We start from the raw sequence: 12,911 nt of genomic DNA, 5'->3' as shown, positions 1-12,911 counted from the left end.
AGAAGCAGATTGGCCTTTTAAACTTTGCTTAATAAGTGGTACAAAGCTTTCTAAATACTAGCAAGGAGGTAAACCGAAGCCCATCATCTTGAAGTTCATCCCAGAGCCCTGGAGTTCCTTTCTGCCAGCAACCTAATTTCCTCAGTGTACCTTAAGCAGGCCTCAAACCTGCCATTCCCAATTGGTGGGATGGGGGCTCACATCTCGTGGTAGCAATATGCCGTTGCACAGGTGAAGTGGATGGCGCACCTTTTCCAAACACCACAGACAAACAGAGGCTTTGAAAAACACACACAAACACACAAGGTTTGTCATCACGCAGGAACAGTTTTCTCATTGTGACTGCTCCAGTGCGGTTTTACTTTTACCTTGATAGAAAATGGCAGTCTATTTTCTTTGAAAGCATAAAAATTAAATACAAGCTGCTGTCCTCCTTTTGTCAAAGGGGCTAGATTCCCGTAGCAATCCACATAAATAGGCTTTCCTTCCAAAACCTGTTGGGTCAACAATAAATCTGTTAGATCTATTTCTGTGCCGAACTATTGCAATAAACAGTAAGCATCCCAACTGTTAAATTACTATTTAAACCCACAGTTAAAGTTGCCTTTCAACATGGCTTCACTGCAGTATTTTCAATAGGAAGAGATGTGTGGTATGTTCTTTGGTGTGGGGGGCGAAGGTCACAATCAAGACTACAGCTATTTATTTCTAAACTGACCCTTCAACAGCCAGCTGGCAATTTTAGCTATGCAAAGCTCAGTTCTTTACTTCTTTTTTCTCCCCCCCCCCTTAACTGATAAAAGGACTCATGGACAATGTGAAAGTAAGTTCACACATTCCACTACTTGTCCGTCATGCCTAGGTCTACCAGGAAGAAAGGGGGTAAGCAATGCCCCGGTTCTGGAAGACATCAGCTGAATTACACTAGCATCTTACTCCATTCAAATTAAATAAAACATTTTTAACAGATAGATTCATGTATTGGAAGCATTTGTTTAGCAAGACTGGGCATATTATATCCATCCTTAGGCATCTATGCTCAAGCTTATTGGACTCAGGTGTAGAAAAATTAAACTGACGACAGTCATTGTTTTGATGTCTCTTGATACTTTACCGACAATGCAATCTTGAATTTGTTTAGAGACGCAGGAAATTTGTAACTGTCTTGACAGCTGTGAATAGACTGCTTTTAAAGTGCCTGAAATATCTGAATTGGCCAAGCTAACTGATAAACACAGTGATGTTTACTGTATTGACAGGTTTATAGACACAATTTATTCTTTATTAGAATATGAACTGTAACTTTTAGAAAGAAATATATTTTTAAAAGCACCCACAAAGCCTGTAGATATACAATAGGCCTTTACTGTTGAATGATGGTATACCTCAATATCTTTACTTCTTGCAACTTCTTCAAAGTTTTCTTGCTGCTCCAAAGTTTTGTCGACTTTATCATCTGTCATGCAGAAGCAGCGCAGATTGGATTCCACCGCATCATTCATTTTGGCAAAAATGACAAACTTGGCCATGTAGGGAACACATATTAATTCCCTATAAAGCTGCGTGGCCAACCCGACAGTTTCGTGAACTTGATGGCAGTCTGCTAGCCAAAATCTGGGTGCACATACATAGATGTAAAGACCAATCAGTCCATCTTCATACAATGGTGATTTCCCACCATAACTTTACTGTGGTTTGAACTACCTCTCCAGCTAACAGAACCAAGTCACATTCCTGGGTTTTCTAACTTACTTTTTATTATATATACTTATAAATTATTTCTGGCAAAACTTGGAGGTGGCTGATCTGAGAACTGTCAGACAAAAAGCATGTTATAGACAGGTTCAATACAATATTTATTACTTTTTCTGGTCTGCTCATAATGTGCTGTGTTGGTTTTCTGTAATCTAGGAAAAGGGAAATCTCCACTGCTGACGGCTGTGGTGCACACCTTGGAGGCCAGATCTGCCACCTCCTTGGCAAACAAGCACTTCTGCACATTGGTGATGTGTGTGGAAAAAACAGATCTCAGTGAGCAGAAGGAACTGAATGTTGTGGAAACTGCTCCTCTGTATAATATCTAGATATCAATATTGGAAGAATGGTGGATTACTAAGGCACTGGTGCCACTCTGTTAAAAACAACAAGATGTGATTAGGAACACCAAAATCTGAGGAGAAATTCAGATGGGAGGATTTTTTATTTTTTTTGGTAAACATCCCTAGTTATGAATCTGTTTTTGCTCCTCTCCTCTCCCATCAGTCAAAAAAGTCCTGCTATTGAGCTAGTTATTCTAGTGTGTATCACTCACGTTATTCTGATCTTCATAATACAACCTGTAAGCCTTAATGAAGTATAATTATTTGTGTTTCATTTGCTTTTACTGTACCTGGCTGAAACGTTGGTTGTGAAAGAGACACAATCATTTACAAAAGTCAGTGGAGTGGTTCCTGTGATGTCTTCCCACTGAGCTGGTGAAGTACCTCCTAGGAAATAAAAGATGAAGTCACACTTGTTTAAAGGGATCTGAATTTTTACATAGATCTGAAATAGTGCTTTAGGTTTGTACTTTATCTTAGTTTTATTTGTACCTAATAATTGGTGTGGGAAGTTTCTGAAACACCCATATAATGTGGTGATCATATGGAATGGATTCCTTTCCAGAGGGAAGGACATGAAAGGTCTGTAATATTTAAGGTGGGCAATATAGTGCTTGGATTGCAGAAGGGCAGGGCAGAACTGGGGAGAGCTGGTCCTCACCTCTGCAGGATTGCAGAGGGATGGGCAACCAGTGGCGCTAGGTCAACACCGCAACCCTTGTGTCTAATTACAAAAGCTCCCTGCAAAACCGTCAATTCTGGACTTTGGCCAAAGCCATCTGTCTCCACCCCAGCAGTCCCCTGGACAAGAAGGGGGGCAGTTAAGGAGAGAGAAAGGGGTGTTGGGTGTGTGTGTGTGGAGAAAAGGCGGCATGACAAAAAGAGGGGAAGGTGGTGACCCCACACACTGCTGGCTTGGGCTGATTCCATATGCGATATGCAGTACCCAAGGAGATGCTCCTGGCAGTGGCGTAGCGTGGGTTGTCAGCACCCGGGGCAAGGCAAGTAATTTGCGCCCCCTAACCCGTGGATTTGCGCCCCCTAACCCTAACCCCCAGATGTTGCGCCCGGTGCGGCTGGCCCCCCCTGCGCCCCCCACGCTACGCCACTGGCTCCTGGGGGAAATGCAACTCTTGAGAGAGAGGAAGAGGAAAAGTTTGCCCAATTTAGAAAATATATGTTGAATAAATGGGGATGCCCTTCTTATGCCTTTGCCTAACCTGTTATGCTACACAGTAGCCGAAGGCTGGGTGTCGTGTCTCCTTTGTATCCATTGGTTATCCCTTCCCCTGATGGGGGTGGCACAGGAATTGTCATGGTGATTGGCTTATGGAATTTTCTTCTTCTTGGTTCCACAGTGACAATGGGGCTGAATGTTGCTTTGTTACCAAGGATTTTCTTGACTGTTTCATCTGGAACTGGTTGAGCCTATTTTCAATATAGGAAAAAGAGATTCTAAAGTCATGGGATATAAGATTCTCAAACATGCAATTTATAGTTACAGGTAGGTAGCCATGTTGGTCTGCCATAGTCGAAACAAAATAAAAAAATCCCTTCCAGTAGTACCATACTTTACCTAGATGTTATTCTTCTGTAAAATTTCTGTTGCTGGTATACACCATAAATGCTACACAAATCTAGGATTTTAGGGTAAAATTCCATTACAGAGTTCTGTAAAATTCAACAAGTCCCAAACTTCGGGTTGTATTCAACTTTTGCTCAGCGAAAACCTATTGAATTAATGAACCTAAATTTGTTACAGCCATTGTTTTCAATAGGTCTACTCAAAGTTAGCTGAATACAACCCCTTTCTTCTTCTTTTTGGTATTCTTATCAATTTCAACAATGTCATCTGGTTCACTGAAAAGGGGGACCTAACTAAAATCCAACAACTGCAAAGTGAAAATATCTGCTGTATGTAGGTGGATTTGTGTAAAAATCTGGATTTCATCCAGAGTGCCACTGTTCCCTGCTTAGCAGATGCTTATACTACAGGTCTGAATAAGGTTCATTGGGATGACCAAATGCTAAGGTGGGCAGGATAGGTAAGCTTTTAACAAGCTGCGCAGAAGTGGGCATTTTGGCAACTACAGTTTGCCATGCAGGAAGGAGAAGAGCTGCTCCTTTTATTAACAGGCCAGATTGGACAGTACACCTCTTAGGAAGTGGTGTACTGTGTAGAGGCGAGCATGTGGGCAGGTCCTCTGCTCACTGTCCCACCTCTGCCATTCGCACATGCTGCCTACACAAGTAAGGTTCAATGCATGCAGGTAAGAAATGTGGTTGATTTCCTCATTATATCAGGAATTGTCTGTCTGTCTGTGTGTGTGTGTGTGTGTGTGTGTATACGTATGTTGAACTATAGGCATATAGACAGCATTTGCATAATCCATCCTTGAGTATACAAGTATACATGAAGGAATGGTGGGCAGGCTGAAACTGCAGGCACTCATTTCCCTCAACCTGTTAGGCCAGATCTAGGGAGGTACATCATCTGATCCAGCCCCATTAAACCTTACTTCTGCTTTTCAAAAATGCAAAGAAAGGCTCATCTTATTACCTGCAGGCCCACTCGTATCCGCTTAGTTAATGCTCCTTCAGGGAAGGAAGCCTGGACTCGAGGCACAGTTGTGCTGCTCAGAATGCCACCCTCTGGACCAATCTGGTTGCTTTCTTGCTTAATTCGTGAAACCACAGCAAAGTACTGAGGAAAGTCCTTCGTGACAATTCTGCAGATACGCTTCTTCTCAAGTTCCTCTGCGCTGTCCAATTCTATGCAAGGGAAAATCAGAAATGTTTATAAATATTTATAAATATTACTGCTCAGGTATTGTGAGTGGGCTTTTAAAGAGAGTTTCAGCCTTGTCCAGGAAAGTCTTTGGGTTGCTTTGAATACTAACGCATATGCTGTCCTCAATGTAATGTTTTCTGGAAGAACCTCTTCCTGTTCCATTTCAAGGCTGAAAAAAATCTGTAACGGCAAGCTAGACTTGACATCAGTTTTGTTGGATTTGAATACCCAGCCTGAATAGGAATTTGGTGTAACTCAGTAATGCACAGACTGCACTGTGAATACTGATTGGACCACATGAAAGATACTATTTTTTTACTCTTATTTACCCCTTTCTGGTTCAATATGGCTATTTCATTTTGATCTGATAAAGGGCTAAGTAATCACCTTTAAAATCAACCTCATGACAGAAAGGTGTATTAATGAAAGGAACAAAACGTGAATCTGCATCCAACCTTTTTTTGTTTGGGGTTTTGGTTTATTGGGAGATGAAAAGTATCTCATAACTCAGTTGGTTAGATTAGCTCATGGTGGTCTGAACTGAGGAAATACCAGATGAATATAAAAAATATTATTTATGCATTTAATAAATGAATATCTCACCATTCAATGTGCAACATTTCTGGGTTATATGTTCCACTTTTAAAGGCTGGTTCCATTTTTACAGGTCTACAAATTACGTTTTGGTTCTAATATCTAGCTTTGCCAGTAGATGGTGCTGCTTTCATCAAACCCAGTAATTATTCCGTCATAAAAGGGAAAAGATACACTGAATGGATGGTTTAATTTATCTCACCACTGAGTTAGATAACAAATAAGTCATAATATACCCTGACCACTCCTATAAGTCAACCAAGATGGCATCACTTAGGTATGCTGCTTCCATACCATACCACATAGGGCTGATTCTTCAAACATTTGTCAGTTTCTCTGCCTTTCCTACACTCACAATTACATGGAGGAAGCAATGTCTGACTTAGCATGTTCCTGCTTACTGCCACGGGCAGCAATTCAGGTGAACACAAATTTTCCAGCTGAATACTTGTGAACATTTTCTAACCCTGGCATAAACAGAAATAGCAGCAAGAGGGGAAATAATGGATATTCAAACAAAAAATAGAAGTTAGAGAAATTATGCAGTGGTACCTACAGTAATAGTTTTTTAATAATAATAATAATAATAATAATAAATTTTTATTTATATCCTGCCCTCCCCAGCCAAGACCGGGCTCAGGGCGGCTAACAACCAATAATAAAAACAAGTTGATTAAAATACAAATTAAAAGATTAAGATACAACATTAAAAAAATTAGGGTGCAATCCCTTCATAGGAGGAGAAAGGAAAAGGAAAGAGGGGGAGGGAATCAAACTGATTCTGAGCCAAAGGCCAGGTGGAACAACTCTGTCTTACAGGCCCTGCGGAAAGAGATCAGATCAGATCTCAAGAGACAGAGCATTCCACAGGCCGGGGCCAGTGTTGAGAAGGCCCTGGCTCTGGTTGAGGCTAATCTAACTTTCTTAGGGCTCGGGACCTCTAGGGTGTTGCTATATGTGGACCTTAAGGTCCTCCGTGGGGCATACCAGGAGAGGCGGTCCTGTAGGTACGAGGGTCCTAGGCCGTGAAGGGCTTTAAAAGTCAAAACCAGCACCTTAAATCTGACCCTGTACTCCACTGGGAGCCAATGCAGCTGGAAAAGCACTGGGTGAATATGCTCCCATGGCAGAGACCCTATGAGGAGCCTTGCTGCAGCATTCTGCACCCGCTGGATTTTCTGGGACAGCTTCAAGGGCAGCCCTGCGTAGAGCGAATTACAGTAGTCAAGCCTGGAGGTGACCATTGCATGGATCACTATGGCCAGGTCGGGGCGGGAAAGGTAAGGGACCAACTGTTTGATGCGGCCAAGGTGGAAAAATGTCGCCTTGGCTGTTGTTGTAACTTGCGCCTCCATGGAAAGGGAGACGTCAAGGATAAACTCTTAATGGAAGGCAATGGCACTAATTGGGCCCCCACAAGAGAAGGGAGTTGGTCCCTCATCCCCATACCATCCCGACCCAGCCAGAGGACCTCTGTCTTTGAAGGATTTAGTTTCAATCGGCTCCCACGAAACCATCCAGCCACAGCTTCCAAACATCTGGTCAGTGTGTTCAGGGCCGAGTCGGTGTGGCCATCCATCAGCAGATAGAGCTGAGTGTCATCAGCATATTGGTGACAACCCAGCCCAAAGCTCCCGATATTGGTGACAACCCAGCCCAAAGCTCCGAATAATCTGGTTAGGGGGCGCATAAAGATGTTAAAAAGCATCGGGGAGAGGATTGCGCACTGTGGCACTCCACACACTAAGGGGTGGCGCAACGACAACTCCCTCCCTAGTGCCACCCTCTGTCCCTGACCAGAGATAAAAGAACACAGCCATTTATGGGCGATGCCCTGTATCCCCACATTGGCGAGGCGGTGGTCCAAAAGATCATAATAGACCATGTCAAATGCTGCTGACAAATCTAAGAGAATCAGCAGTCCCGACCCACCTCAATCCAGTCGTCTGCGGAGATCATCTGTTAGGGCGACCAGAGCCGTCTCGGTTCCAAAACCAGGACGGAATCCGGACTGAAATGGATCTAAAACTGATGTTTCCTCCAGAAACCTACCAAGCTGTTCAGCAACTGCTCTCTCAATTACCCTACCCAGATATGGGAGATTTGAAACTGGGCGGTAATTGGATAGATCTAAAGGATCTAGTGAAGTTTTCTTTAAGAGCGGACACACCATTGCTTCCTTCAGCTCCCCTGGGAATGTCCCTGTGTTAAGGGACAAATTGATAATTTCAACCAGAGGGGTCCACGCGATACCTGGGCACGCCCTAATCAGCCAAGACGGGCATGGATCAAGGAGGCAGGTGGTGGGCCTACCAGCTTGGAGGAGTCTATCCACATCTGCAGGGAGTATCTGATCAAAATGTTCTAACACTGGACCCGAAGACAGTCGAGGGGCCTCCAGTTCTATCACTGTATCTAAATTGGCAGGGAGGTCATGGCGGAGCAACAGGACTTTCTCCGCAAAAAAATCTCGCAAATGCCTCACAGCTGTGGTCGAATTTGTGCCTAAATTTGGTTGTCCTCCTAAGGACGTTATTGACCTAATTATTCTAAAAAGTTGTGCCGGGTGAGAGCTAGCGGATGCAATGGAAGCTGCGAAGTGAGATTTCTTAGCAGCTTTCATAGCCATCTCATAGGCTTTAATAAGCGCCCCATAAGATGTTCTTGAAGCTCTGTCACAAGTCCATCGCCATACTCGCTCTAGCTGTCTGAGATCCCACTTCATTTTCCGGAGCTCCTCGGAAAACCAAGGGACCCGGTTTCGACGGGGTCGTAGAGGGCGCTTGGGCGCAATCTCATCGATGGCCGCCAAGAGCCGCTTATTCCAGTCCTTGACAAGGTCTCTAATGAGTCGCCAGGAGGAGCAGGGTCCCTCAAGGCCAGACGGAATCTATCAGGATCCATCAGTCTTCGCGGGTGAGCCCAAATAGGCTGGCCACCCAAGCAGGGGAGGAGTGGGAAGTCAATCTTGGCTTTCAGAGCGTAGTGATCAGACCATGGCACTTCCATGGGGGGAGCATGATCACATCCATGCCAGCACCAAAGATCAAATCCAGCGTGTGGCCTGCTTGATGGGTCGGACCCATAACAAACTGGGAGAGCCCCAGTGTTGCCATGGAAGTCACTAGGTCCAGAGCCTGTGAGGAGGGGGCGGCATCGGCATGGACATTGAAGTCTCCCAAAACCAATAGATTTGGGAACTCCAAGGCCCAGCCTGCCACCACCTCCAGCAGGTCTGACAGGGTGGCTGCCGGTGCACCAGGTGGTCGGTACACCAGCCAGACAGCCAAGTTCTCCTTGGTGCCCCACACGACACCAACACTTTCAATGCTGGAGATCGCCGGTGGTGGCAGAGCCCTGAAAAAGCAATCGTCCCGGATCAACAACGCTGCTCCTCCCCCCCCCGACCCACAGTCCGCGATTGATGGAGGACAGAGAAACCTGGAGGTGTTATCTCATTTAGGGAGATTACTTCGCCTTCCCGTACCCAGGTCTCTGTCATGCAAGCCAGGTCAATCCCCTGCGAGACAAAAGTCACGCATGGTGGCGGTTTTATTGCCTATGGACCTGGCATTGCACAACACCAATGACGGAGGTGGGTGATCCCTACTCGCCCTACCCTTGTCTCTTGGGATGGGGCATAGATTGGAAGGGGTTTGAGCATCACTGCATCTCAAAACCCTTCGCCGATAGTGATATTTAGCCCCACCGCCATTCTTCCCTACCCCTTCAATAGTGGGAATCCCAGACCCCATACTAGCCTCCCCAATAGAGGGGCAAGATCTTCTCACTAACAAGTCATCTCTGGGCCAGGACTCTTGGCTCAGAATGATATGGGGAAGAGGTGAAGGTTTGATAGGGTAATTATCCCTAGAAGATAAAACCCAACCAACTGCACCCTGAGCAAAGAAGATGCTCAGTTCCTCTACCAATGAGGCATCAGTCTTGTGCGTGAGTAGGTGAGGTATTGGGGGCTCAGAGCCGCAGCGTATGAACGCGCCGCCATCTTGGAACGTTAAATGAGCATCATTAATTCACTTCTGTAACAAATAATTGGGATACTGAAATATATTTCTTAACTGCAAATAGGTTCTTTGATTGGATGGTTGTGTATCTTTCTGCTGGCAAGCATAACAACATATATGGTATTATATCCATGCCACATGGCACTGTGGTAATGCTATTTGTATAGTCACCGCCTAATTCACCTTTAATCATTCAAAAACAAACCCAACACATGTTTCTACTTGCTATTTGCCCAGGCCAAAACAGTAACAGTGCATATATACCTTCATTCATCCCGTTCAGTATTTCAGTGAGGTTTTCATGCCTGCTGTCATACTGATGTTCCTTCCACGTTTCACCGTTTTCACTTCGAAGCACAATCAGTTCTCTTTCCTTTCCTCGCATCGATCCAAAATGAGGGATTTCCACTATGACAGGACTACACCAAATAAAAGAAGAAGAAGAAGCAATTCATATTGTACATGCATTTTTTCAGTTTACTAAGTGCTGCTCCCTTACTCAAGAGTTGTCTGTCACACAGCTACAAGTGCGCTCATGGGGGGAAATGGTTAATAACTGGCAAAGCTGCAAAACCCTTTCCAATTCAAATTGCAAGGTTTTTTGTTTGTTTGTTTTTGTTTTTAATAATCCACTCCAATTACACACTTAGATAAGCACGCACAGGAGTGCTGACATACATCAATTTACACAGACAACAAAAACAAGTTACAAAAATGCATATAAGCAAATAAAAAGAAAGGGTTTCAGCAGGCAAGCTTAGATCCTGCACTTGGCTATGCATACATAATGCTATTTACTCAGGGCTGTGTGTACTCGGCGCTTAACACACATAAACATTTGGCTGTGTCAAAGTAACCCATGTTCTGTGTCTAGAAAAGCTGAATTCTTTCAACCAGCATTAATATGCAACCTAAGCCAATCTGGACAACTTATTTGAGTCTGTACAATTTATTCTGTTTCTGCTAGTCACAGGAAGAAGTAAGAAGCAATGCCAGGGCACTGATGCACAGGACCCTGATTGCTGGAAATCTTCTTTATCAACACTTTGTTTAGAGACTTCACCTGATGCTCTCCACCCAGTTGCAAACTTACTTTTAAAAATTGAATATTGCTTTTCTTGTGCTTGAACAACTCTGTGCATATTCAGTGCTGTTTACTTAGGGCTGTGTGGGAGCTTTGACTTAAAATAAAGAAAATGGGGGGGGAGGGGAGAAGAGAACTGTCAATTTGCACCAAATTTTTCAAATATATTGTAAAGAAAAGCTCATTTTCTCAGCCAATATATATTGTGGAAATTCACCAGATTTGCAAGTTTTGCTCACTTTGCCTGATTTAAATATATTTAAATACACTAAATAACTTTAAATATGTTTTAATCTTGGGAGGAGTAAGGAGATACAGATGTAGAAAGATCTAAAAAAGCACTGAAGCTCCATCCTCTTACCACTGGGCAATCTTAATTACCCATGCAATTTCAAGTCCATTTGCACAGTCATAAAGACTAGACATTAAAAAACAACAACCAGGGAGAGCACTGAAAGTCTCAGGAAGTTGAATTTGGCACCCAGTACTATAGTCTCTACTTTTCTGCCCTTGCAGAGAATCACAGAATACACACAGCCCTTTAATAATTATCAACGGGCGATGCACCAGCATAGGCAAAGACCAACTTGATTCTAAGGTGTAGAAGAGACACAGTCAGATATAAAACAAAAAACAAGCAAACATAAGTTCATTTTGCTGGCATGCCATATTTACATTGACTTTAATGGAAAGTGTACATTTTGATCCAATGAAATCTTTCATACAAAGAATTAATGCAACTGAAAATATATACAGTCTAATTTTATAAAATAACGTGCAGCACAATCCAATGCACGAGGAGTTCAGTGGGGAATAAGCCTGCAGAAGACTGGGCTATGAGAACCTGTATTGTGACTCCTATTTTCCTCCAGCGCCATTTGTGTGAGCATGTGTTTCTTTTCAAGCACTACATATACTAAAGCCCCTGGTAAATATTGATCGTATGGGGACAAAACTGTAGCAGTTTTAGTCACTTACGGGAGCATCTGCATGTCAGAATGGCTTGACGTGATCTTTCTCATATGTCAAAAAAAACCTAGTGGTATTAGTCTATGAATGTAGAAAAGATTGGCTCAACAACTTAACCTGGAGGATTTGAGGAAATATTTTGGTCCTTCTTACTTAGAATCAGTCCAGGGGCTGGGGCTGCCTGTCCACTTCCTTCTCCCTGGCGTAAGTTTGCACTTGTAGAACTTAGTAGAATTCTACAAAAGTAGAATTAGTTTGCTCCATCTGTCGCTGGCTCTGGCCTATGTTGGTCTCTCTGTCTTCCACACTTTCACAATGGGCACCAATTCAAACAGCTAACTAATCGGTGGTCTAGCTCTTCGCTGATGAATTCAGTAGAACAGGCCTGCACAACCTCTGACCTTTTAAAACCAAACACACATATTTGTGGTGAAGGGCTTGCAATCCCTCCTACCTGTCTCCATGTTAACAACAGAAAGAGAGATTTATTCAGCCTCTGATGGTCAACCATACATATCTGGTGAGCTGTGCTCAGCTTGGTGGGTAAAAAGTTGTGTAGGCCTCAGACAGAACCATGATCTTATGTAGCTGTATTTACCGTATTTTTCGCTCTATAGGACGCGCTTTTTCCCCTCCAAAAATGAAGGGGAAATGTGTGTGCGTCCTATGGAGCGAATGCAGGCTCCTTGGCTTTACCGCGACGCACCTGTCCTGGAAGCCGGAGGAGGAACAGAAGGGTCTCCTGTTCCTCCTCCTGCTTTGCAGCGACACGCCTGTCCAGCGAAGCCGGAGGAGGAACAGAAGGGTCTCCTTCTGTTCCTTCTCCAGCTTCGCTGAAGGGCACTGCACCTTCTCCCTCTCTGCGCAGCGCCTCTCCTGTGAAGGAGAGGCGCTGCGCAGAGAGAGAAGGCGCAGCGCCCCTTGAGCAACGCGCCTGTCCAGCGAAGCCCGAGGAGGAACAGAAGGGTCTCCTTCTGTTCCTCCTCCCGCTTCGCAGCGACGCGCCTGTCCAGCGAAGCCCGAGGAGGAACAGAAGGGTCTTCTTCTGTTCCTTCTCCAGCTTCGCTGAAGGGCGCTGCCCCTTCTCCCTCTCTGCGCAGCGCCTCTCCTGTGAAGGAGGGGCGCTGCGCAGAGAGAGAGAAGGCGCAGTGCCCCTTCAGCGACGCGTCTGTCCTGGCTTCTGCTTTAGCCCTGTGCAGCCTCTTTGGGCAGGGGGAGCCTTCATCCCGCTGCCCTGAAGAGGCTTGGCGCGGTTACCCCAGAAGCCAGAACAGCCACACGGTATCCCAGAAGCCAGATCCCTCTTGCTGTTCTGGCTTCTGGGGTTCAGAATAATTTTTTCTTGTTTT

At 44.5% G+C, this 12,911-nt stretch overlaps 2 protein-coding genes across 80 annotated transcripts in view; one reads left to right on the top strand and one right to left on the bottom strand.

The window, feature by feature from the left end:
- ANK3 (ankyrin 3) overlaps window positions 1–12,911 on the bottom strand; it is a 336,323-nt gene that overhangs the window by 33,879 nt on the left and 289,533 nt on the right. For all 50 annotated transcript variants that reach the window (XM_083614373.1, XM_083614364.1, XM_083614400.1 and 47 more), the window contains 6 exons: window positions 9,774–9,928; window positions 4,660–4,871; window positions 3,320–3,527; window positions 2,390–2,486; window positions 1,386–1,614; window positions 369–494 (listed from right to left, as the gene is read on the bottom strand). In XM_083614373.1, coding sequence (XP_083470499.1) covers window positions 369–494; window positions 1,386–1,614; window positions 2,390–2,486; window positions 3,320–3,527; window positions 4,660–4,871; window positions 9,774–9,928 — 1,027 coding nt within the window. The remainder of the gene's footprint in view (window positions 1–368; window positions 495–1,385; window positions 1,615–2,389; window positions 2,487–3,319; window positions 3,528–4,659; window positions 4,872–9,773; window positions 9,929–12,911) is intronic.
- The window catches only part of LOC310762873 (uncharacterized protein), a 107,102-nt gene that overhangs the window by 46,210 nt on the left and 47,981 nt on the right, over window positions 1–12,911 (top strand). For 6 of the 30 annotated variants that reach the window (XR_014548254.1, XR_014548255.1, XR_014548256.1 and 3 more), the window contains one exon: window positions 1,912–2,373. The exons of 21 other annotated variants lie outside the window; for them this stretch is intronic. Coding sequence is in view for 1 of the 9 variants with exons in the window: in XM_083614536.1 (XP_083470662.1) it covers window positions 1,912–2,035 (124 nt within the window). In the remaining 8 variants the exon portion in view is untranslated. Of the gene's footprint in view, window positions 1–803; window positions 1,379–1,911; window positions 2,374–3,466; window positions 3,604–12,911 lie in introns of those variants that run through there. 3 more of the 30 variants (XR_014548228.1, XR_014548229.1, XR_014548236.1) reach the window with 3 other exon arrangements.

The sequence above is a fragment of the Podarcis filfolensis genome (assembly GCF_964270895.1).
Source record: "Podarcis filfolensis genome assembly, chromosome: 5".
Lineage (NCBI taxonomy): Eukaryota > Metazoa > Chordata > Lepidosauria > Squamata > Lacertidae > Podarcis > Podarcis filfolensis.
Note: the sequence above shows the minus strand (reverse complement) of the source record. Positions and strands in the feature narration are given on the sequence as shown.